Genomic DNA, 27,712 nt, shown 5'->3' on the forward strand with positions numbered 1-27,712 from the left:
GCTCCAGCATAACCGCAGTCAAATGACTGGAATAAGTAAAAGAGTCTGTTGTTTTTCACCGCTTTTAATAAGAAATATTTAAGGAAATTTAATGAAAATACTTAACGAAATCAATAAAGAACAATAAAAAATTAATGGCGAAGGTAAAGAATACGAAACCACCCGTTTTCAGCGGTTAGTTACGCCGAAAACTGGTGGTGTGCGTATTCTTTACCTGATATAGTTAGTATATTTAATGTAAAATGGGTTTAGTGAATTTTAGTAATTGCATTGATATTTGGCTGTTCTAGATTCAGTTCGCTATGTTCAAAATTGTTTCAGGTGCTTATAAACCTCTTCGCTTTCCACATAGACCCTCCGGGTGGTGGTGGTGGTGGGGTCGATATTGACCACAATGCTGACCCCTGGGGTCGAAACAACGTAACGTACAACGAAGTTTCAAAACTTATGACCATGTTACAAATGTTTCTTCAAACTACAGATTCGAACAAATTTATAAGAAAAAAAAAACAGCGTGAGATTCATTCTTAGACATGCTTTATCTCACAACTTGGGCAACAATTTTCAGTCGTATCTTTGAAGTGGAAACTGATTACTGTAAATTTAACTCAAACTGAGTTCTTTCCATATTTACATTTTCGTTTCGAATCATTCATGAGAAAGCATAGAACAGTCATTGTTTTATTTTGTTGAAGAGAATGTTATCTAAATTATTTTCATTGTTGATAACATTTGTCATTTTCTGCCATATTCTGAGTGAAACTCACATCTTTCTCGTTATACATCACTGCTGCTACACAGGCGGTGAAATATTTCAGATAATGAATAAAGTTTTCAGCTGGCCTAGACTACATTCATATGTAAATAGATCCAGTACTGACTTGCTTAACGTATTGTCATTAAAAAGTCAGTTATTCTATGATAAATAGAAATAGTTCTCGCTGCTGTCAACGGTTGTAATCTTAATCTGAAGTATGGTGGTTAGTAATAGAGGCTTGAGACTCCACTGCTTCTGGGATCATTGCTCTTGTAACTTACATCCTTTTATTCTTTCCGTCAACATCTCTTAACTTTTTCTCTTTACAATTATAACGTGTTGACAGATGATTAACTATTCTTTTTTCTTCTTTCCTATCATTCTAGGGCAGAAGTCAGTCTAAAAGTTATTTTTTTTCTTCAGGCGAAACATCGAAAAGCGAAATCTCAACTTCATTTTCTCATGTCAGCTTATCATAGTGTAATATTTTAACATTTGGAACATATTAAAGTAGGGAATTTTAATGTCGTTCTTGTACATAAACGCGGTCGTAGTGACACATGAGATTATTTATGCATTCCCATCATATATTCTTTCTCCAGCCCCCATCATATATTCTTTCTCCAGCCCCCATCATATATTCTTTCTCCAGCCCCCATCATATATTCTTTCTCCAGCCCCCATCATATATTCTTTCTCCAGCCCCCATCATATATTCTTTCTCCAGCCCCCATCATATATTCTTTCTCCAGCCCCCATCATATATTCTTTCTCCAGCCCCCATCATATATTCTTTCTCCAGCCCCCATCATATATTCTTTCTCCAGCCCCCATCATATATTCTTTCTCCAGCCCCCATCATATATTCTTTCTCCAGCCCCCATCATATATTCTTTCTCCAGCCCCCATCATATATTCTTTCTCCAGCCCCCATCATATATTCTTTCTCCAGCCCCCATCATATATTCTTTCTCCAGCCCCCATCATATATTCTTTCTCCAGCCCCCATCATATATTCTTTCTCCAGCCCCCATCATATATTCTTTCTCCAGCCCCCATCATATATTCTTTCTCCAGCCCCCATCATATATTCTTTCTCCAGCCCCCATCATATATTCTTTCTCCAGCCCCCATCATATATTCTTTCTCCAGCCCCCATCATATATTCTTTCTCCAGCCCCCATCATATATTCTTTCTCCAGCCCCCATCATATATTCTTTCTCCAGCCCCCATCATATATTCTTTCTCCAGCCCCCATCATATATTCTTTCTCCAGCCCCCATCATATATTCTTTCTCCAGCCCCCATCATATATTCTTTCTCCAGCCCCCATCATATATTCTTTCTCCAGCCCCCATCATATATTCTTTCTCCAGCCCCCATCATATATTCTTTCTCCAGCCCCCATCATATATTCTTTCTCCAGCCCCCATCATATATTCTTTCTCCAGCCCCCATCATATATTCTTTCTCCAGCCCCCATCATATATTCTTTCTCCAGCCCCCATCATATATTCTTTCTCCAGCCCCCATCATATATTCTTTCTCCAGCCCCCATCATATATTCTTTCTCCAGCCCCCATCATATATTCTTTCTCCAGCCCCCATCATATATTCTTTCTCCAGCCCCCATCATATATTCTTTCTCCAGCCCCCATCATATATTCTTTCTCCAGCCCCCATCATATATTCTTTCTCCAGCCCCCATCATATATTCTTTCTCCAGCCCCCATCATATATTCTTTCTCCAGCCCCCATCATATATTCTTTCTCCAGCCCCCATCATATATTCTTTCTCCAGCCCCCATCATATATTCTTTCTCCAGCCCCCATCATATATTCTTTCTCCAGCCCCCATCATATATTCTTTCTCCAGCCCCCATCATATATTCTTTCTCCAGCCCCCATCATATATTCTTTCTCCAGCCCCCATCATATATTCTTTCTCCAGCCCCCATCATATATTCTTTCTCCAGCCCCCATCATATATTCTTTCTCCAGCCCCCATCATATATTCTTTCTCCAGCCCCCATCATATATTCTTTCTCCAGCCCCCATCATATATTCTTTCTCCAGCCCCCATCATATATTCTTTCTCCAGCCCCCATCATATATTCTTTCTCCAGCCCCCATCATATATTCTTTCTCCAGCCCCCATCATATATTCTTTCTCCAGCCCCCATCATATATTCTTTCTCCAGCCCCCATCATATATTCTTTCTCCAGCCCCCATCATATATTCTTTCTCCAGCCCCCATCATATATTCTTTCTCCAGCCCCCATCATATATTCTTTCTCCAGCCCCCATCATATATTCTTTCTCCAGCCCCCATCATATATTCTTTCTCCAGCCCCCATCATATATTCTTTCTCCAGCCCCCATCATATATTCTTTCTCCAGCCCCCATCATATATTCTTTCTCCAGCCCCCATCATATATTCTTTCTCCAGCCCCCATCATATATTCTTTCTCCAGCCCCCATCATATATTCTTTCTCCAGCCCCCATCATATATTCTTTCTCCAGCCCCCATCATCTCTCCCTTTTTTTTTTTTTTTGTAACACTAGAAAATGGTTTTACTTTTATATTAGTTTAGGAAAACAACGTCTTTAATTTATATTTATATCACATAAAGAAGTTGAAGCAAACTTGTAACAATTAGCATTTTACTATTTTTGGTATGAAATGTACCAGAAAATCAATCGGTTAAATTTAAATAAAAATATTAAATGTGCAAAATGAAGGCAACACAATCTAGTCTTTCTAAAAAATCTTGGCTAAGCAGTTGACCCACTTCAAGCTGTGGTTCCTATGCCAGCGAAGAACTCTTCCTTCCATATATATTAATTTCATTCCTAAATCTCTGATTTTAGGTCAAGGCTCCCCCCCCTTTCCTAGTCTCTCTTTCTCCTCCTCCCTGCTTTCATTTTTAAGTTTCGGCTGACTACTTTTACACACACTTGCGTAGGTGTGTGTATAGTGAGTGTATATGTATTTGTGTAAAGTATAAAGGCATGTCACAGTAAATGCTTTTGACATTACTTCAAAATATTTTAATAAAGGTTTATCCTTTTCTAATTCCTACAGGGTCAGAATTTATCGGCAATAAACTGGTTATACTTCTACTGCACAATAAATATTTCAACAAATATTTTAAATACAATTTCTAATAATATTTAATTCGAAAAATATAAGATTTTTTATAAAATTGAATTACCAGGAGGGTCCACGGTTAAAAAAGGTTGAAAAACACTAAAGGAGACCACGTTAGACGTTGTTGCTCGATCTGCTAGAAATAGCAGCTAAATCCCCTTTCTGTCACACCATATTATTTTATAAAACTTTATAAAAATAAGCAGAACTTAGTGTAATGTAGTCCTGTCAGCCTAGGTGCGGTATGAATTTCAAATAGATATAGACGTGGCTGTGTGGTAAAAAAGCTTGCTTCCCAACCACATGGTTCAGGGTTCAGTCCTCCTGCATAGCACCTTGGACAAGTGTCTTCTACTATAGCCTCAGGCCAACCAAAACCTTGTCAGTGGATTTCGTAGATGGGAACTCAAAGAAAATCGTTGTGTTTGCCCCCTTGCCATCACTTAACAATCCGTGCTGGTTTGTTTACCTCCTCATAACTTAACGGTTCAACAAAAGGGACCGATAAGTAATAGGCTTACAAAGAATAAGTCCTACAGTCAATTTCTTCGATTGAAACCCTTTAAGGTGGTGCTCCATCATGGCCGCAGTCAAGTGACTGAATGAAGTAAAAGAATATATAGATGGATGGTTGCATTCTTTTCTACTCTAGGCTCAAAATTTTTGGAGGGGGCCAGTCGATTAGATTAACCCCAATACGCAACTGGTACTTAATTTATCCATCCCGAAAGGATGAAAAGCAAAGTCGACCTCGGCGGAATTTGAACTCTGAATGTAAGGACAGACGAAATACCGTTAAGCATTTTGCACGGCATGCTAACATTTCTGCCAGCTCGCCGCCTTTAAAATATTCTTTTCTACTCTAGGCACAAGATCCAAAATTTTTGGAGGGGGTCAGTCGATTAGACTGACACCAGTACGTAACTGGTACTTAATTTATCAACCCCCCCGAGAAGATGAAAGGCAAAGTCGACCTTGGTGGAATTTGAACTCTACGATAGACGAAATACTGTATTTCGCCCAGCGTGCTGACGCTTCTGCCAGCTCACCACATTGGGATTAGACATATTTTCATGTTAGACCTGTTATAGTTGAGTTAAGAATAAGGTTGATCATATTCATGTTTGGAATATAAGAACAGTGCTGACACCTTAACAAATGGCACATTGAAATTTCTAACATTTTGTTTTTCAATCTTCCTAAATGTTAGTCATAGCTGAAATTCTATTTTTTTATTCTATTCATTCTTTTTACCTGCTTCAGTCATTTGACTGCGGCCATGCTGGATCACTGCCTTTCAGTCAAACAAACCCCAGGACTTATTCTTTGTAAGCCTAGTACTTATTCTATCGGTTCCTTTTTGCCGAACCGATAAGTTACGGGGACTTGTTCTTCTGTATGTGAATATATATATATATATAGATTGTTCCTCACCACCCTTCACCAACCCATCTAAATAGCTCAGATGTAGCTTACTTGACTATCCAGACTTTCTCTTATTACTTCCTAGATTACCCGCCCCACCGATATGACTCCCTTTACTTTTTATTTATTTATTTTTTATTTTATTTTATTTTAAGTTTATTCTTACTTTTTTATATGAATATCTGTGTATGTCTTTTTATTGTATTGTATTGTATTGTTCTTAACCACCAACTTAACACTACACACTTCCTACTTCAACGCCGAGGTGGTATAATTTCCTGGGAGAGGAATAATTTTGCAGTTGAGGATAGCTTTACATTGTAAATTATACACATATTATATTATACACATATAAAGCTTGAAACACGTGTACCGCGGAATCCTTTGTAGTTTTGTTCTTATTTTTTGGATTTACGATTTATATATATACACACACACACACACACACACACACACACACACACACACACACACACACACACACACACACACACACACACACACACACACACACACACACACACACACACACACACACACACACACACACACACACACACACACACACACACACACACACACACACACACACACACACACACACACACACACACACACACACACACACACACACACACACACACACACACACACACACACACACACACACACACACACACACACACACACACACACACACACACACACACACACACACACACACACACACACACACACACACACACACACACACACACACACACACACACACACACACACACACACACACACACACACACACACACACACACACACACACACACACACACACACACACACACACACACACACACACACACACACACACACACACACACACACACACACACACACACACACACACACACACACACACACACACACACACACACACACACACACACACACACACACACACACACACACACACACACACACACACACACACACACACACACACACACACACACACACACACACACACACACACACACACACACACACACACACACACACACACACACACACACACACATATATATGTATACATAAACACATGTATATACACACACACACATGCTTTTCATTTTTCTAATATCTCAACTGTATTTTTCTTCTGCAGATATTGTTTGCTGTTTTTAAAAGATAGAAACTTCAGTTACCGATCTTAGAAAATTGGATAGATACACTTGTGCAAAGAAAGCAACTTTGATTCTTTGGGATTTTGCCAACTATACTCAAGTGAACAACATTTAAAAGAAGGAACAATTACATCTGGGTTCCAACAATGGCTTCTTGTCTTCTTGTCACCGTAATTCTCTGTGTCCTGATAACCACTGTGACAATAATAGTTTCTTTCACCACACCTAGTTGGGTTCTTTATCCAGCTTTTAGTGATTCAAATATACTTTCACCGAAGGAAATTGTATGTCCTTGTACCACAGTGTTCCAAAGTTGTGATTGTGGATTATGGCTTTACTGCAGGGAATCATCTTCAATGTCGGACAATTGCCAATGGTTCTTGAGCAATGAATTTGCTCTTGAGAAAAAACTTCCAGGTAAGTTATCCTTTATATCTACTCTAAATTGATTTTAACTTTTTTCATACCGACCAATCAACCAACCAACCAACATGTGGTACAAACTGTTAAATAAATGTCAGTTATGGTTAATTATTTCATTGTTTATTTTATTTTTCTTTATTTAATGAGCAAGCATGGAATCTTTACCTTAACTTTTTTCGGTTTTATGACTTCACATATTCATGTATAATACAAACAAACCACTTGTTCTGAGCAATGAAATACTTAAAAAAATCTTCTGTATAAATATTATTTACTGATTCTTTTTCATATTATAATGTATGGAAAAAAAATGTTTAGTCAGGTTTATTATAATTGCTATATAAAATACATTTACAAAAGTTTGCAATTTCTTTAAACCAAGAGCAATTTTTGAAATAACCTTTGAAGGACTTTACTGATGTATCTAGTAAAAGTATACCTTCTGTAAAACTTTTTTTTGTCCAGAACATTAACTTGATTTTGAAAATGATGGTGTATTTAAATATGTTTATGCTCATGTTACTCTTTGAGGGGCACATGACTGTCTTATTACAGGAGAACATAGTATTTATTATTTAAGTGTATTGTTTAAAACTCACCCTTTTTTTTTAATTGTACAAAGATAGTGGATTGTTTAAAAAAAGAAGACACTTGCCCAAAGTGCCACACAGTGGAATTGAACCCGGGACCATGTGGTTGGTAAGCAAGCTACTTACCGCACAGCCACTCCTGTGCCTGTATAAACAATGTTTACATTTGCCTTTGACAAACAGGGTTGGCTACAGCTATATTCAGTAGTGCAGTATAACTCTGAATGGGCAGATTTTAATCATAAGTCTACTGGATTATTGCTAACCTGAGGCCACTGCCATTATCCTCACCACCCCAAGCAAACAAAACAAAATGCCCACACACACACACACATACACTACGTTGTCAGACATTATGAAACATTTGTTACAGATATTATCCTCACTACTACCAGGCTTGACCTAATTAGTACTGAAGGAATGAAAGGGCTGTAGTTGGGGACCTGTTTAAAAATAGGGGGAGTGGGTTTGAGTTACATATGTGCTGAGAAAAATAATGGTCACTGATCTAGATTGTTGTTGTACAGCTCAAGGCAAGTCCTGATTCAGCATAAAAAACAAAACAAAACGTTTTAGATATAATCCTACTAACTACTTCATCATGCATAGTGTATCTGGGACTAGACCATCTAATGTATCCTTCTTTTAATTTGAGAGATTTGACTGCGGCCATGCTGGAGCACCACCTTTAGTCAAGCAAATCGACCCCAGAGCTTATTCTTTGTAAGCCTAGTACTTATTCTATCGGGCTCTTTTGCTGATCCGTTAAGTTACGGGGGACAAACACAGACACACAAACATACACACACACACACATATATGACGGGCTTCTTCTAGTTTCCGTTTACCAAATCCACTCACAAGGCTTTGGTCGGCCCGAGACTATAGTAGAAGTCACTTGCCCAAGGTGCCACGCAGTAGGACTGAACCCAGGACCATGTGGTTGGTAAGCAAGCTACTTACAACCCAGCTACTCCTCAGTATTTAAAAATTAATTGAAACTAAAGTTGTGTGTTATATTTCAACAAACATTTGTTGACAAAAAGCTGAAATAATTAAGAAACAATTGTTTCTGTATATTTTACAAGTGACTCCTCCACACGGCCCAGTTCTAATTCTCCTGTTTGGTAATCTTGAAATAAGTGGAATTAAGTGTCATATTCAGTAAAATAAAAGTGACTGCTTTGTTAGATTAAATAATAATAATAATAATAATGAACTTGTATACAATGCTCAGATGCACTACTGCTTATCAGAAAGAGTAGCCAAATGTACCCATGCACATTACGTAAAATAATGCACAGGAAGTGATCAGTGAATGACTTGTTAAAAAACTAAAAGGATGAGGGGAACATCAGGTGTATTGCTGGAGAATTTCAGGAAGCATGGAAGTATTTGGAGGATGTAGTGTCCCAACAGCTAACAAGTGATGTGGGTGGTTTATCCATGCTTTAGTAATTCTGAAGATGAAAAAATGTTTCCAAAAGTCATGGGTGTTGTACTCGTTTTTCGATTTTGTAAGAATGTCCGTGAGTGTTAGATGTATGGAATTCAAAAAGGTGTCCGAGGTTGTTGTTGCTGTTGGAAAGATGGTGGATAATGTTGTTATTTCTTTACTGCCCACAAAGGGCTACACAGAGAGGGGACAAACAAGGACAGACAAAGGGATTAAGTCTATTATATCGACGCCAGTGCGTAACTGGTATTTATTTAATCAACTCCGAAAAGATGAAAAGCAAAGTCGACCTCGGCGGAATTTGAACTCAGAACGTAGCAGCAGAGGAAATATCGTTAAGCTTTTCGCCCGGCGTGCTAACGTTTCTGCCAGCTCCCCGCCTTTTGGTGGATAATCTTGTGGGTGTCTATGAAGTCAGTTGCTGGATGTCGGAGCTTTAGTGTGTCCAGAGAAGCAAGATGTTCAAGAGTATTGTAGATACCTGAGTATTTGTCTGGTTGCACATTTCTGAATAGTTTCCTGGGGATTAATAATTCAATATTCCATTGCTAAAATTTAAACTTTTATAGTTCATCCCACCCATTACTGGTGGGATATATTTTAATAAATCCTCGAATATTCTCCAAGTAGCAAATGCAAAAATGAGATCCTTCATATTTATGAATAATGCAAGACTCAGATGTGGTTGTATGGTTGAGAAGCTTACTTCCCGGTCAAGCATTCTTGGGTTCAGAGTTCAGTACCACTGTGTGATGTCTTGAGCTAGTGTCTTTTATAGGACCAGGGCCTTAACCAAAGCCTCGCAAGTGGATTTCGTAGACAGAAACTAAAAAAACCCTAAAAAGAAGCTTTGTGTGTGTTTGTGTGTGTGTGTGTGTGTGTGTGTGCCCCCCCCCCCCCCAGTACCACTTGACAACTGGTGCTGGTGTATTCATGTCCCTCTAAATTAATGGTTTGGTGAAAGAGACTGATAGAATAAGTACCAGTCTTTGTCTAAAATTCTTCAAGGCAGTGCTCCAGTATGGTCGCAGTCTAATGACTGAAACAAGTAAAAGATAAAAGATACGTGTTTGTCTCTTTGTCTTGATTATCATATGATAATTGTAAATGAGCATCACTACCATTCACCCAGGGTCCTTAATTTCCAATCTTTCATGAAAATGTCTCCGGCTACTGAGAAGTATTACCATCTTGCTTGGAAACCATAAGTGTTAGCAACAGGAAAAGCATCAAGCTGTAGAACATTTGCCTTGGTCAATTCTGGACTATCAATGCATTGTCTGGACTATCAATGCATTGTCTGGACTATCAATGCAAGCCTGGAAAAGTGAGCATTGAAACAATGACGGTCTGATTTAAAGGAAATTTGACTGCTGTTTCTAACATTTTCTATAAGTCTCCGTTTTTAAGTGATTCCCTTGTTTGTGTGTTTTGTTCCCCCGCCCCCATCTTATATCTAGCAATTCTGTGTACTTGGCTTCAAGTTACGAAACCTGACTTGACATTCTCCATATAAATACTGAAGTCTGAATATGTTATCATTGTCAGAATTCTTTACTTTGATATATTCCCTTTCTCCAGCATCCTCCTTGTGATGGTGTTGATTTTTTTCAGTTACTGATTTTTACACTATATGAGAGTCTGAATATACTTAATATACACATCTAGTAGTACTAGAATATGTGTGTCTGTGTGTGTGTGCTGGTTAAAGATCATGGAAGTGGAGACAATTTGATACGAAGAAGCTGTTAGACAGATTTCAGCAGCTTTGATAAGAATTGTTGGTTTCTGCTCTGTATGACTCCAAGTTTTCTCTACTTGGTGTGTTTATCTGGTATATAATATTGCAAAAATAGAAAATAGCTGGGCTTTTAAAGATAACTGTGAATGGTTATCTCAACCTGATAACAACTGGTTGAACTAAAAATATTTTTAAAAAATACAAAAAATAATCTATGACATGTTAAGGATTTTATGCAAGATCTTGGGTAAGATTTACAGAATTTAGTAGGGAACAAATTGTTGCAGAAGTTAAAAAACAAAATTTATGCAGATATAAGACTATAATCTCTGTGTAATGTATTATTTTGTGTTCTATTTTGATGAAAAGAACTAGAAATCTGTTAGGTATTGGAGTGTTCTAGGGCAGTATGTATCTTTTATTTTTTCTTTTGCTAGAAATTAAAAAAAAAACAAAAAAAAAAAAACAACTGGATCACAGTGTGATATCAGAATACAAGGTGTTATTCTGATTTCTAAAAGTATTTTTAAATGCAATAAAATCATCTGACCAGAAAAAGTAACATCTTTCTATAAAATCATTTCTGACCATGGTGCATTGTGAAACAAACGAGTTTCTTAATCGTATGTTTAGCATTTGAGCAATTTATAAGAAGGCCAAATTTTGGAACCTGACCAAACAGGGCAATTATTCTAATTATTGTCTGACAAGTATAATTACTACTTCGGTGAATGGAGGAATTTATGAAAGAGACAGCTATTTGGTCTGATTCACAGCGATAGTTTATTTTCTTTTACTATAAGGTATTGAAGAAATGTTGTCCAGCAAGCTGGGAAGATAGGTAAACAGATAATAGTGTAAGTCTTCTTTACATTCCTTAGATAGTATCTTCTATCTTTTACTTGTTTCAGCTGTTAGACTGCGACCATGCTGGGGCACCGCCTTGAAAAATTTTGGCAAACCCCAGTAGTTTTTGTCTTTTTAAAGCCTAATACTTATTCTATTAGTTGCTTTTTGCCAAGCCTTCAAGGTATGGGATATAAACAAACCTACAAGCAATAGCTGGGACACACATACACACACACAAAAGGCTTCTTTCTGTTTTTATCTACCAATTGAAAAGGCTTTGATTCTTATAGCCCAGGGCTATTGCAGAAGACACTTGCCCAGAGTGCAGTAGGACTGAATCCGGAACCATGTGGTTTGGAAAGCAAACGCCTTACCACACAGCCACGTCTGCACCTATATAAGAAAGAGAAGTTTATTTCAGATGTGTGCGTGTCTCTGTGCTCATGCTACACAGTATGAATATAGACGTGTTTGTCCGGGATTCAAACTCACAACCTCATGGTCTTAAGTTCAACACTAACCACTGAGCCATGCACCTACACACATGCACACACACACACACACACACACACACATATTTCCCCAACCATCGCTTGACAACTGATATTGGTGTGTTTATGTCTCCGTAACTTAGCGGTTCAGCAAGAGAGACCGATAGAATAAGTACTAGGTTTACAAAGAATAAGTCCTGGAGTTGATTTGCTCGACTAAAGGCGGTACTGGAAACAAAAGAATAAAATGACCCAGCAAAAGACAATGTTTCCTTACTTGGAAACAGGTAAGGGTTGCCAACAGGAAGGGCACCTGGCCATAGACAATCTACCTTGATGATGATGATGATGATAGTGATTTACTGACTACCTCTATTTTACAGGAAAGCATAATCATATAAGCATGAATGTTAGAAGTCTATTGAATTCTTGGCACCGTGGCATGTTCTCCATAATGTTTCACATTAGGTAACAATGTTGCTCTTACACTTGCTCCCATATAAAGGGCTTCTTCAAATTCCTGTTTTCTCACAAACTGCAAATGACCTGATCCCTATTGAAATTTCCCTTTAATATTACAACAAACTCCTTTTTCAAGGTTAAAGTATGGAGGGACATTTTAACACTATTACAGTTGTTTAGGAAGTTATTGGATATTTGTATTGTAGAGATTGCCTTCATTATTGCAGGAATCAATACTTTTTTGTAAAAGACTGATTCTTCATAAAATATGTTAATTTCTTAATTTGTAGACTCAATTACATCATCAATATTTTTAGTATTGTTTAGTCTGTGGAATTTGCAAGATCTAATATGCTGCTAAAAATTGATATATCAATACACCTCTATTCTATACAACCCCAAGGCTATTCAGAAGCTCCCAAAAATTTTTTTAAAGCCTACTCACATTTCTACAGGGTTTGTAGTTGCTTATTTTTGGTAAATTTCAATTCTGTCGCTCTCTTCTAAAACAAGGAATAAGTCCCAATTCTGTACGAGTACAGAAGCTATTTCAGCTTTCTTTTAGATTGGAAATGTTTGTCAAAAATCACCTCATGTTATTTTGTTTTACTAAATATCATGAAATGTGCAACCAACCACATCATATGTATACCTTAACAATTGTCTCACTTTGCTGCTAATATCAATACTGCCAATATAATTCCTTTTTGTGGAGGCGCAATGGCCCAGTGGTTAGGCCAGCGAACTCGCGGTCATAGGATCACGGTTTCAATTCCCAGACTGGGCGTTGTGTTTATTAAGCGAAAACACCTAAAGCTCCACGAGGCTCCGGCAGGGGATGGTGGCAAACCCTGCTGTACTCTGTCACCACAACTTTCTCTCACTCTTACTTCCTGTTTCTGTTGTGCCTGTAATTCAAAGGGTCAGCCTTGTCACACTGTGTCACGCTGAATATCCTCGAGAACTACGTTAAGGGTACACATGTCTGTGGAGTGCTCAGCCACTTGCACGTTAATTTCACGAGCAGGCTGTTCCGTTGATCGGATCAACTGGAACCCTCGACGTTGTAAGCGACGGAGTGCCAACCCCCAATTCCTTTCTATACAAATTGTGGGAATTGGAAAGTTGAAGGAGCTATAGAACAATGTAACCAGTCCTGTAAATGCTACAATGACAACTGGTTGTTCCACATACTCCAAGTCTTAGATTAAAATAGCTCTTTATAGGTTTGCCAGGACCATTAGCAAATAAACTACTAGGATGTGGGTGGTTGTTTTGTGTGGCATCCATTGATGTGTCAAAAACATTTTGCTAGTCTTTGTTTAGTTTCTTTTCAAATGATTGCTTAAGTTCTCTGTGGTTGTTATTGTTGGTAATATCTGGATGTGATTTTAAAAAAAACGTATCTGGTACATACAGCCCAGGGATGAACTGTTGAAGGGAAGTTTTATTTCAGAGACTGAGAGGTGTCTCATCATGGATTTATAAACTTCCTAACTGTTTCTTACCATTTAGTGTATGCTGCAGTCAATGATCTTCTGCTTTTGGACAATTTGGGAACTTGAAAGAATCCCAATTGATCTGAAATTACATAAAACACTGAAATGAACAGAGGTCAACTTCAAGCTCTGGAACATTTTGTAAATGCAAGAGTGTCATTCAAGTTTCTATCGAGGACGCAAGAAGATCCAACTCTAAAGCTGCTGCTTTGTATATTTGACATTACTGTGACCCATCCCACAACAATTTAACAGTGCATGAAACAAACCTGCTTCTGATTTGGATAGAAAAATCACATACTGGTGGTAGCTTTCAAAATCTCAAGGATTGACCAACAAGTAGATTCTTTCAGTCGACAAATCCAAGTTTTATCTTTAACATAAAAAGCGCTACGGGCCATGATTGTGGCTGTCGGGCACAGGTCGACAGGCCACAATCATTTAATTTATAGGTGTTTATTAGGGTCTTATGTCACTCAAACGCTCTAATACCCCCCCCCCCCCAGACTGCTAGAGGACTAATAGTTCAACTAATGACTTTTCAGATGATGTAAAACTTGCCACCATTGTATACTAAGAAGATATTTTAACTATTTTTTTGTTTTTTATGTGTGCATAGTAGTCTCATTTTCATAAAATGTGCTCAGCAGTCCATGCTATGTAAGTGCAAATTCCAGCGCTTTATGGGTTAAGCAATTAGTATACACCTACTGCTTTCGTACATGTTATGATTCTCAAATTCTTCTTCATAGTCACCTATGTGACTCTGCTCTAGGAAAGGCAATTAAAATGAAAGTATGTTGTAAAATACCTTTGTGTCAAAGTTGATTGTAATATTTAAGCCCCAATTCATCCTTCCCACATGCATACATCATTTGATAGTCACATTTTCATGCTTGCATGAGTGACATGGAATTTGTTGAGACAGATATTTTTATGGCTGGATGCCCTTCCTGTTGCTAACCCTCACCTGTTTCCAGGCAAAGTCATATTTCCCCATAATGAACAATGTTGCTTGTATGGAGGTGATGCTTGTATACAACCATCATGTGACACCTGATGTCAAAACAGGTAAACACACACACACACATGGTAGGCTTCTTTCAGTTTCTATCTACCAAATCCACTCACAACAGGGATTTTGGTTGGTATAATGCTATAGTAGAAAACAGCTAAATTACTGTGCAGTGGGACTGAACCCAAGACCACATGGTCGGAAAGCAAGCTTTTTAACCCCAACTAATGACAGACACGTCTTCATTTATGCATGTGTAATTAAATAAAAGTAATGTCATTTATGAGGAAACGACCCCCACCCACACAGTTATTTCAGCAATATAAGGACTTTCAAGCGAGGTTGTTGCCAGTGCCCCTGGACTGGCTCTTGTGCGGGTGGCACATAAAATACACCATTTTGAGCGTGGCTGTTGCCAGTACCGCCTGACTGGCCTTCGTGCGGGTGACACGTAAAAAGCACCCACTACACTCTTGGAGTGGTTGGCTTTAGGAAGGGCATCCAGCTGTAGAAACTCTGCCAAATCAGATTGGAGCCTGGTGTTGCCATCCGGTTTCACCAGTCCTCAGTCAAATTGTCCAACCCATGCTAGCATGGAAAGCGGACGTTAAACGATGACGATGATGATGATGATGATGGATTATTGTTACTGGCAAAGAGGTTTGCCAGCAAAGAGGTTTGCCATGCGACTGGTTTCCTGATCCTTTCTCTTGGCTAGTCAAGTATTTTATTAAATGGCATACTTCCAATTAAGAAATGAGGTTAATTTGGTCATTTGGCACTTGTAGCAACCTGGCGACATTGTTGTACTAGAAAACATGTTTTCATAACAATAAAGACATTTAACATTACCTATTTTTATTTTATTTTAATCAGAAAATTTGTTTAAATTCCGAAGTTTGTTTGACTGTGAGCCAAACTAATTAATTTTTCAGAAACCTGTAGTGGATGTCACCTTTGAATATGAAGGAAAAACTTAATTATACATGCAATAAAATTAGTTTTGAATTGCTGTGGTTCATTAGTTTGTTTAGTCCTAGGTGGCCCCTAAAGGAGCAGACCTAAGATCAGATATTCCAGCTGCAACAGTCTCTTCTAAACTACTTTTAACGATATGTCATTTTTCTCAGGTTTTTTTTTTAAGATAGTAGGGTTGATTTAAAGAAAATTTGGCTGCTATTTCTTGCAGGCTGAGGGACCATTTTCGTATCCACTCTGTGGCTCATGCTTCATGATTTTGTCAGCTGCAAATTGAAGTCCTATTTTCCTATTTTAAAGGGCTTCTGTTTATGTTTTCACTTCTAGTTTTTTTTTTTGTGTTTTGTTTATTTACTTTTACTTTTATTCCAAATTTTGTTGCTTTTATAAAGAATTCTTTATCATCATCTGCATCTCAACACTTACTTTTCCGTGCTTGCATAGATCAAACTGAATCTCTTGAGGCAGATTTTCTGTAGCCAAATGCTCTTCCTCTTGCCAATCCTTGTAATAATCCCACATGGCCAGACACGTTTTTGCAGTTTACTACAAATGAATGGTACTCGTTTACAACTAACACTTGATGTCAAGACAAGAACACACACACGCATACACACACACACTGGTGTCATGTAAAAAGCACCCACTACACTCTGTAAAGTGGTTGGCATTAGGAAGGGCATCCAGCCATAGGGACCCCTGGTGGTAGGGGTGGTGGAAAATTCCAAGGGGGCATTGAAGAAAAGTGGGGTAGAATTTCATGTAAAAACAACAAAATAATGGGTTCATTAGGTTAAGTTTTATTTGTGGAATACAGTTGTTTTGAATTTACTTCAGAAAGTGGTTTTTTTTGTGATAGTTACTTGGAGTGGGTGGGTGACCTGAGTGTCAAGGGGGCGGTAGCTCAATAAAGTCTGGGAACTGCTGATTTAGAACAATTGAATTATTTTCCTATTTCTTTTGCTTCTTCAACACCTGACCAAACTGGTTAACATAAATATATTAATATTCATATCTTGGCACCTGTTAATGTATGCGGTAAATGCTGCCTGTATTAGTCTACTGCACCCGTTTGATTACTTTATATAATGCTTGCTTCTCATTATCTACTAATGTCAAAAGTTAAAGGAATGTGAAAAATACTCCACCCAGATGAAAAATTTGATAAGATTAATGCATTTCCAGGCTATTTTCTTGCTGCCTGCCACATCACTATGCATCTCCGAAATTCACTGGATTAATAAAATCTATTTGATAATGGTATTGCCATTTTCATAGTTATTTATTTAGTTTTCTATAGAATGTTTTGTTTGATAAATATAATTTTCTTACTGTCTCCATTACTTCTTGTGCTACAACAACACTTTCAACAGTGACATGTCACTGGGTATATTTCTTTTACTCTCTCTCTCTCTCTCTCTGTATCTATTTCTTTCTCTCTCTGTCTCTCACCTATCTCTTGCTGCACTCTGTCTCCTTCCCTCCCTTCTTCTGTCTCCTTCCTTCCCTCCCTCTGTCTCTCTCCTCCCTCACCTCCCTCTGTCTCTCTCCTCCCTCATTCCCTCTGTCTCTCTCTTCCTTCACCTCCCTCTGTCTCCTTTGTGTAGGTGTCACAGTGAGGCTTACACAAACACAGCCAAGTACAGACATACCTTGGCTTAAGTCATTTCAATGTAAGTCGTTCTCAATTATATGTCAGGTTTTCAAAAATAATATAAAAATAAAAATCAAGTGAAGTAATTTTCCTCGACTTTACATCTGTCCGCCACAAATATTGGAATCATAAAATCACTAGAAAACCATTAAAAGCACATAGAATCATGTTATTGTACAATAAATAAGAATAAAAGCATATACAATCATTAAAATATGTACAGTAAATGTTAAGATACCATAAATTAGTGTAGCTTAGTGAACGAAGTCATGGAATCAGCTGTGTTATCTTATCGGTCTTTCGGAGCTCATATTGCACAGTAGTTCTAGTATCTACTACCATTAGGCGTCGTGGTAACTCGTGATTCCCACAATTGTTTTGAATTCAGATTTGTTTGCGTCTCTTTATCAGCTACTTTCCTCATTCATTTGTGACTTTATTATTTGACCCCATGGCTACTGAGAAAATTCATAGTGAAAGCACTAAGCATCGTGCTATAATGCTGGAGGATAAACCGGCTGTGATAAAACACCATGAAAATGGTGAAAAAGTGCATGATCTTTCGAAAGGAGTCGGACAACTCTATTGACGATTGTACATGATGAGGACAAGATTTTGGCACATATCAGACCTGTATGCCTGTCCATCTAAATCCATTGAAGTTCAACTTGCTGAAAACACTCATTTTCGAAGTTATTTATTTAGTTTTCTATAGAATGTTTTGTTTGATAAATATAATTTTCTTACTACCTCCATTACTTCTAGCATTACAACAACATTTTCAACAGTGACTTGGGGCAATGGCATTAAATCTAAAATGAAGAAGAAATAAGAGTGAGAGAAATCTCTGGTCCACAGTCTAAAGGAAATAAATATACTAACTACTGCCACCTCACATTGTCTGTGATTGGTGAGTACATCACAGTTGGTCATGAGGCAGAAAAAATGTCGAGATGAACAGGTTAATGTACAGCTAGGTTAATACCTCCTTCAAAGCAGTGTTCCACAACCTTTTTTCATTTGAAACACAGAGCATCTCAACAGAAATATGGTAACAAAAGGGATAAAATATATAATAGAAACAATTCTTAACCCTTTTGGTACCAACCTGGCTGAAACCGGCTCTGGCTCTGTGTAGTACAAATGTCTTGCTTTCATAAGTTTTGAATTAAAACCTTCCACCAAACCTTAGTTACAGTTTATGTTCCTAACACTAGCTTAACGATAACTAAGTTATTTTACTAAATTCTTTGTTATATTTAAAGTAATTGAAAGAAGCCTAGAGCATCTCAAGAGAAATACGGTAAGGAAAGGGTTAATTTGGTAAGGAAGGAATGTTAATAAAAACAGGTTGGGGAGATAGCAAACCCCAAAATAGATTTTTGTGTACCATCTGGCTTTGTCATCTTCTAGTTTCAGTTCATCCAGCTATAATCTAGGCTTAAGATTACTATCAAGATGAAGCATTTCTGTTCGTTACCATCTATAAAATAAGATAAAAAAACTGTGTAACTGTTATATAAATATACCTGTTGTTTAACCCCTGGTCAACCTGATTGAGAAGACGTACGAGCAAAGGCTATTCTATTAAGACCATCTTTTATCTTTTACTTGTTTCTGTCACACTGTGGCCATGCTGGGGCACTGCCTTGAAGAGTTTTTAGTTGAATAAATTGACTCCAGTACTTTTTTTTTTATAGCTTATTCTATCAGTCTCTTTTGTTGAAATGCTAAGTTATGGGGATGTAAATATACCAACACTGGTCGTCAAATGGTGGTATCACACACAAGCTTGCATGTGTGTGTCTCTCTCTCTTTCTCTCTCTCTCTCTCTCTCTCTCTCTCTCTCTCTTTCTCTCTCTCTCTCTTTCTCTCTCTCTCTCTCTCTATCTATCTATCTCTCTATCTATCTCTCTATCTATCTATCTATCTATCTATCTATATATATATATGTGTATATATATATATATATATATATATATATATATATATATATATATATATATATATATATGTACATAAGCTTCTTTCAGTTTCCATCTACCAAATCTACTTACAAGGCTTTGGTTATTCTGATGCTATAGTAGAAGGCACTTACCCAAGGTGTCATGCAGTGGGACTGAACCCAGAACCTTATGGAAGGGAAGCAAACTCTTTACCACGCAACCACCACAATGTGTGTTAGTGTCTTGAGTGTGTGTGATGGTTGTAACTGTATGTTACCATTGTCCATGAAAACTTGTTTGGACATGGGGAAGTATATTACTTTACTTGAAAACCCCTGAAGGGTTAACAACAGGAAGAACATCTGGTTAAAATCTGCCTCAATGAATTCTGTCCACACCAATGGAAAACAGACATTAAAATGATGATGACTGTTATTTCTATTGTTGAGTGACTGCTTCATAGGTTACCTCATTAGCTCATTAAAATGCCAGTAGGTTTGTCAGATGGTGATGAGAGCAGTGTCTTAGCCCTTAGTTTTTGTTATCAGACAAGAGGTTATGATATGAATGGGGCAGTGATGAGTGAAGTCAACTGCTGTTGTTATTAATAGGTGTGTCTCTGGTCAAAGTTGAGATTTTTGTATATTACCAGATAAATATAAATTAGAAATTCATTAAGATTAGATTGAGGCAAGCTCAGTGATCTAATATCCAAGATATTTCCTGGAAATAAACTGTACTTGACTAACCTGATAAAATGTGAAATATTTTCAGTTGGTCCAAAAATTTTTGGACTGGTTAATTAAATATCTAGCACAAATTCGTTAAACATTTTGAATGTTCAACATGACTAAAACCTGAAATATTCAGTTGTTTGTTTTCCTAGGACACACCTCACACCCCGATCAGCAAAATTTAGTGATTAATTGTAAAGTATGTAAAATACATTTTACATTAATTTCGAAATAATGAAGTTTTTAGTAGATATCTTCTAACCATATCTAGAGGAAAATGTTTTATGTAGAATAGGGTTAGATTGTCATCTAAAAAAGCTTGTTCAAATATTTTCGTATCAAGATGTGATTAATTTATCATGGGTGTACTGCTTCTAAAATTAGAATTATACTTCGGGTTTTTGGATTCCCCCAATTTTTTTTTTTTAACTCTGTTGGTACCAACTTTTCTTTGATTTTGTGATTCACACCCATTTTGTTTTAAAGTTTTTATTCAAATTAGAATTCTTCTGTAATGTAAGAAGCTGCATTCTGTAATGAGAGACTTTGTTCCGTAATGTGGGAGACTTATAATGTAAGATCAACAGAACTACTAGAGCATGAAGCAGTCTGTGAGACCCCTGGATTCTGTCAAACCATTCAACCCATGCCATGATGGTGATATTTCTTTTGCCAATATTCTCTCTGTTTAGGGTGGCGAGCTGGCAGGTTCGTCAGCACACTAGGTGAAATACTTAGCGGTATTTCATCTGCTGTTATGTTCCAAGTTCAAATTCCGCTGAGGTCGACTTTGCCTTTCATCCTTTTGGGGTCGATTAGATAAGTACCAGTTATGCACTGGTGTCGATGTAATCGACTTAATCCCTTTGTCTGTCCTTGTTTGTCCCCTCTATGTTTAGCCCCCTGTGGGCAGTAAAGAAATATTCTCTCTGTTCTCAATAATAGAATCATTTACAAGAGTTTTTTTGTCTGAAATGTGGAAACAAAGCTTCCAACAATGATTCCAGATTCATTCCCTTGGCATAACACCATAAACAAGCATCTTATACTTTAGCTTCAGGTAACCAAAGATATCTATGCATGTGTATATCTTTCATTAATGTATATCACCAAAAGATATGATCTACTACAAAAAGACTCAAATACTGGTGATTTTTCAAAGTTTCTTGGGATATTTGTTCTGAAATGAGTTGCAGAAATTCCTTAGGTGTGAGATGCAGTTTGAATAATTAAAGAGTATTTGAACTGGATACAGCCAGTTTAAATGCTAAAAGGTTAAAAACAACAACAGATGATGGTTTTATGTGAAAAATCTAAAACGACAGAAGTAGTTTCTTTTATTACCTATCCTATTTGAAGTAAAGGATATCCTGTGTCGATGACATACTTTATGATGGACGTATTACATCTTGTTCTTATGCAGAACATTACTACTTTATAGAATGATAATCTAACTACTTCTGTCTGTTGGTTTGATAAAGCATTGCTATGATGTCAGAGTATGTTGTGTTGGTGTTGTTTTATGAAGAGGGGAATGATGTAGACCTATAAATGTTCAAATGCAGACATGAACAACTCAAAGCAGCATATTTTTACCTAAGTTACTGCCTTTCCCTAGCTGTGTGTGTTTCTATTTTTAAACACTCATTTGTAGCCACAACCATATATCTATCTGTCTTTCTCACCACCATTTGACCAGATATAAATCCTGTTTCACAAATTTTCAACCCATTATTAGAAATCTCCCCACTTAATTTGGGCAGTGCCTTCCTGTTATCTATGTTGCACACACACACACACACACACAGACACACACACACACAGACACACACACACACAGACACACACACACACACACACAGACACACACACACACACACACACACACACACACACACACGAGAGTAGTTTGACAAGAAAATATAATTACTTGTACTTGAAAATAGAACACAAACTTAACATTGGCTATTTTACTAAATTCTTCATGATTTTCAACGTTAATTAAAGCAAAGAAAACATGAACAGTATATATATATATATAATGTTTAAGATGATTCCCATGCTTTCCCTGATGAGAAGGTTACAATTTTAATATCAATGATCCCTATGGATCACACAGGTTGTAATCCTTTGAAGCATATGTAGGAATAAAGTATGCAATTATAACATGCGTTTTCTCCAATTCTTAAATATACTCAAATACCCAAAATTTCAAGGAGTTCCTGCCTTAAAAACAGGAACTAAACCACAGTTATTTTGTGTTCTTTGCTACATTGGTTTCTATTAACCCATTTATTCTATCAGAAGAATTTTTATTCATTAAGATAGAAGAAATACACATAATTATATATATATATATATATATATATATATAAGGATAAAATCCTTTTAAGAGCAGAAAAAATTGTCAGCAACCAGCCATGAGAATTGAACTCACAGCCCTCTAATATCCAGTTAGAGTGCTCTACCTTTAAGCTAAACTGTTGAACAACAAATTCTTCTGTAATTTTAGAAGTTATAAAGTCATCCAGAAATGCTAGATGTCAGAAAGATTACTGCATATGTAAACAAACTTGTTTACATATGACATTGAGAAAACCTATTTCAACAAAATTATGGTGAAGAATGGGTTACGCTTTTGTTACCAAATCTCCGTAGAAATACGCTGCTTTTGTTTCAGTTAATTTTTAAAATTATGAAAAATTTAATAAAATAACTTCGCTCTTAACCCTTTCAGTCAAAAACTTTACAACCCAAATTCCCATTCTATCTGATGCAGTTAAGTACTGCTCCAGTTTTTCTGGTAAGTATGTAGTGCCAGACATATGATCGGAGTGCACGACACTGTAATGACAGCTCCAAGGGCTTGCATGCATACAATCTCTCCCCCCCCACCGCCATTACCGACTACTTTTAAGTGTTTATTATTGGTTTTCGTGTTTTGTTAAATTATTTATAACATTTGTTTTTTTACTATAAACGTATTAATCATAAACAACATTAAAAGCACCATCCAAGCGGCATTGTTGCCAGGGCCGCTGATTGGCTCCCATGCCAGTGGCACGTAAAAAGCACCATTCAAGCACGATCGTTGCTAGCGTTGCCTTACTGGTGCATGTGCTGGTGACACGTGAAAAACATTTGAGCATGGTCGTTGCCAGTGCTGCCGGACTGGCTCCCATGCAGGTAGAACATAAAAAACACCTTTTGAGCGTGGTTGTTGCCAGAACCACCTGACTGGCCTTCGTGCCGGTGGCACGTAAAAGCACCTACTACACTCTGAGTGGTTGGCGTTAGGAAGCTGTAGAAACTTTGCTGGATCAGATTGGAGCCTGGTGCAGCCTTCTGGCTCGCCAGTCCTCAGTCAAACCGTCCAACCCATGCCAGCATGGAAAGCGGAAATTAAACGACGATGATGATATTGTGTATAATTTATAAGTATTGGATAGTAATATTCTTGCAACAATGTTGCAATACATATTTCTAAAAGTGAATAATTTTGCCGAGGTACAGTCGTACCATTGTAGTTTGGTGTATAGCTAAGATTGTGCCAGTTGTTATAAAACTGTTCTATAGAGAAACTTCTTTTTGTTGTGAATCAAACATACAATTTTTTCAACCAACCTTCATATTACTCCCTAATACTTGGAATTTACCATTTTTTTGCAAGATTCACTGAAGTATTTTGATACAACTGGTACATACATGGTACTTCATCTAAATCCAATGGTACATGCATGGTAGATTAGAAAACCCAAATGGTACAAATATGTACCAAACTAAAAATAGTGTCTACATAATTGGCACCGTCATAAACGGTCTAATAAGCATTTACTCTTTACTCTTGTTTCAGTCATTTGACTGCGGCCATACTGGAGCACTGCCTTTAGTCGAGCAAATCGACCCCAGGACTTATTCTTCGTAAGCCTAATACTTATTCTATCGGTCTCTTTTGCCGAACCGCTAAGTTATGGGGACACACCACCATCGGTTGTCAAGCGATGTTGGGGGCGGAGACAAACACACACACATACATACATACATACATATATATAGATATATATATATATACATACACATACATACGACAGGCTTCTTTCAGTTTCCGTCTACCAAATCCACTCACAAGGCTTTGATTGGCCCGAGGTTATAGTAGAAGACACTTGCCCAAGGTGCTACGCAGTGGGATTGAACCCAGAACCATGTGGTTGGTAAGCAAGCTACTTACCACACAGCCACACCAAAATTTTAGAGAAAATGCATCCAAATCATGAGAAAAAATTCTGGGTTGAAAGGGTTAAACTGTTGTTTGGAACGTAGACTAATATGGAACTCTGATGGCGGGTTTTAATTAAGATAACATAAAAACAGGAAGTTTGTATCACAGAACGGAGGCCATTTCAAATGGGTTGGCACATGAAAAGGATTAAACGTTTGGCATTCAAATCATTCTGTCAAATATCGTCATCACCATCATCAACATCATCATCATTTAATGTTTCCTTGCTGGAATGGGTAGGACAGCCTGACAGGAACAGGCAAGTCAAAAGACTACACTAAGCTTTTGTTCTAAATTAATCAGATCATTGAGATCGTGTTTATTTGCTTTTTAGACTGACATTGTAGGGAAGGTGTGAGAGGCCAGTTGTGGTCGGTTTGAACATAAAATAGGTAGAATGTTTGGGCTGAATGTGACTACGGGGACGCAAACACACCAGCATCGGTTGTCAAGCGATGTTGGACACACACACACACATGACGGGCTTCTTTCAGTTTCCGTCTACCAAATTCACTCACAAAGCTTTGGTCGGCTTGAGGCTATACTAGAAGACACTTGCCCAAGGTGCCATGTAGTGGGACTGAACCCGGAACCATATGGTTGGTAGGCAAGCTACTTACCGAAACTATATATATCCTTGTAGGAAATTGAATGAACCAATACAATGTTCTTCATTTAACTTTTCGGCCTCTAAGGGTTAAACAAATGGTATAGTAAAGTACTGAATCAGTTTAGCCTTACACTAACTACGCCTTACATGGTCACAGAACATGTGAAAAATAACAGCCGATCTCCATCTAATATCACACTCCACTGTCTTGGCAAAGAATACAATGGATTGTTTTCTATTGTAGATTCCCTGCACACAGGAAAAAGATAGGGTGGTCGTGGTTGGAATATTTTCTAACCCAGAGCTTACCCATAGTTGAACAATAACACCACCACCACCTGCCCTTTCTCTTATGTATGTTAATGTTATTAATCTTGACCTTTTAGTTTTGCTGTCATTAATCTCATTAGAATTATGCACTTGATTACCTTCTCTTTAGGTTGCAACTCGATCCTGACATTTTAAGACAAAATTTATTCCCCCCCCCCACCTTCCCCCCTACCTTCTTCATATTTTTTTTTGATAAAACATCGAAATATTGTTGCTGTTTAACCCCAGGTCAATCCTGACAGAGCAGATCTAGGATCAAAGACGTTACATCTTGGCTATCCTTTATATTTAAATATATATATATATATACACACACACTGGTATGGTATATATATATATATATATATATATATATATATATATGTATGTATAATCTACAAAATCTATTTTGTAGTTACATATAGCGTATCATAATAACCTACATGTGGGGACTGGCCATTGTGGTTAGCTGTCAACTGAGAGCCAACACAGTAACCGCCCTGATAAGATATCCCTCCAAACTCATTTCTAAATAAATATATAATGTCTTCTTTCGTCATCCTTTTACTTGTTTCAGTTATTTGGCTGCGACCAGACTGGAGTACTGCCTTGAAGGCTTTTAGTATAACAAATCGACCCCAGTACATTTTTTGTTTTGTTTTTATATAGCCTGGTACTTATTCTCTATTTTTTTCCAACCAGTTAAGGGGATATAAACAAACCCATACTAGTTTCCAAGCAGTAAGTGACACACACATGCACAAGGGTCTTCCACATAGTTTCCATCTGGTAAATTCACTTCCACAGTATTGGTTGGTCCAGGCTTATGATAGGAGACTTACCCCAAGGTGGGATTGAACTTAAAACCATTTGGTTATAAAGTCAGCTTCTTAACCACATAGCTGTATGTTATATTTGACTAATTTGTCCAAAGTACTCTTTTTTTTGTTTTTTTTTAAAGATAATTGTGATTTGAGAGAATTTAGCTGCTATTTTTAGCAGGTTGAGTGACTATGTAGAGGTGCTATTTTTAGCTTGTAAATATGAACATATTGCAAAAATATTTTCCCTTTGGTGTTGATAATCAAAAGAAGCCTTCCAGGTGTAACCATCCTGTTCATAGTCTAATAGATCATGTGTTACACCCAATATGTCCTCGTTTCGAATATAGAAGGGTATGGTTTCAAAAGAGATTTGACTGCTGTTTCTAGTAAATCATGTGGCTGTGTTGAGCGGGCACGACTACTCGTGGCCTTTCATGACATTTTCTGTGACTCCTTGTAATGTCATGCTTATATTAACTTTACTTAAATTTTCTAACATAATCTTTAATTGTGACTCTATTTAAATTTGTTTCTTTCTCATTCATTCACACTTTCTGTCAATGAATGTGGTGTTGTTGTTGTTGTGGTAGTGGTTGTTGTTGTTTCCCTGAGCTATTAACCAATGAACTACACCATGATGTTTGGATAATTATTCATACTACATACAATGTTCATTAAATTATTCTTTTAATGGCCTGATGTGTAACAAGCAGTTGAATTAATTAAAGAGTAAATGCTTCATAATCTAAAATGTATTGTAACATATCTTCTATTTTTTAAACTTATTTCAGCTGTTAGACTGCGGCCATGCTGGGGCACCGCCTTGAAGAATTTTTGGTTGAATGCATCAAACCCAGTGCTTATTCTAGTGGTCCCTTTTGCCAAACTAAGTTATGGGAATGTAAAAACACCAGCACAGGTTGTCAAGCAACGGGGGCGGCAAGCACAAACACAGATATACATACATATATATGCATGTGCACGCGCGTGTGTGTGTGTGTGTGTGTGTGTATTAGGCTTACAAAGAATAAGTCCTGGGGTCAGTCTGTTTGGGGTCAGTTTGTTTGACTAAAGGCAGTGCTCCAGCAAGGCCGCAGTCAAATGACTGAAACAAATAAAAGAATATATATGTGTATATGCACATATATATATGCATGTATATATGCATGCATATGTACATATCTCTACGTGCCTATATGTACTTAATTTATAGGTATATAGTCATAATGTGTTATGGCTTCCCTAAACTGTTTAGTCTGATTTGCATAATAGTATTTTTGTTGTCAGTGTAGTCATTTAATTAGTGAATGACAGTCTAGCAGATTTTCCATAAC

General features: G+C 37.3%; 1 protein-coding gene and 1 long non-coding RNA gene across 2 annotated transcripts in view; one reads left to right on the forward strand and one right to left on the reverse strand.

Annotated features, from left to right (window-relative positions):
* LOC106879687 (uncharacterized) overlaps window positions 1-27,712 on the forward strand; it is a 91,203-nt gene that overhangs the window by 13,135 nt on the left and 50,356 nt on the right. Inside the window, exon 2 of the mRNA XM_014929364.3 lies at window positions 6,500-6,935. Within this exon, the coding sequence (XP_014784850.1) occupies window positions 6,665-6,935 (271 nt within the window). The 5' untranslated portion in view covers window positions 6,500-6,664. The remainder of the gene's footprint in view (window positions 1-6,499; window positions 6,936-27,712) is intronic.
* The window catches only part of LOC128247813 (uncharacterized), a 115,974-nt gene that overhangs the window by 1,137 nt on the left and 87,125 nt on the right, over window positions 1-27,712 (reverse strand). The window lies entirely within an intron of this gene.

Source organism: Octopus bimaculoides, chromosome 5, assembly GCF_046866305.1.
Source record: "Octopus bimaculoides isolate indiv1 chromosome 5, ASM4686630v1, whole genome shotgun sequence".
In the NCBI taxonomy this organism is placed as follows: Eukaryota; Metazoa; Mollusca; class Cephalopoda; order Octopoda; family Octopodidae; genus Octopus; species Octopus bimaculoides.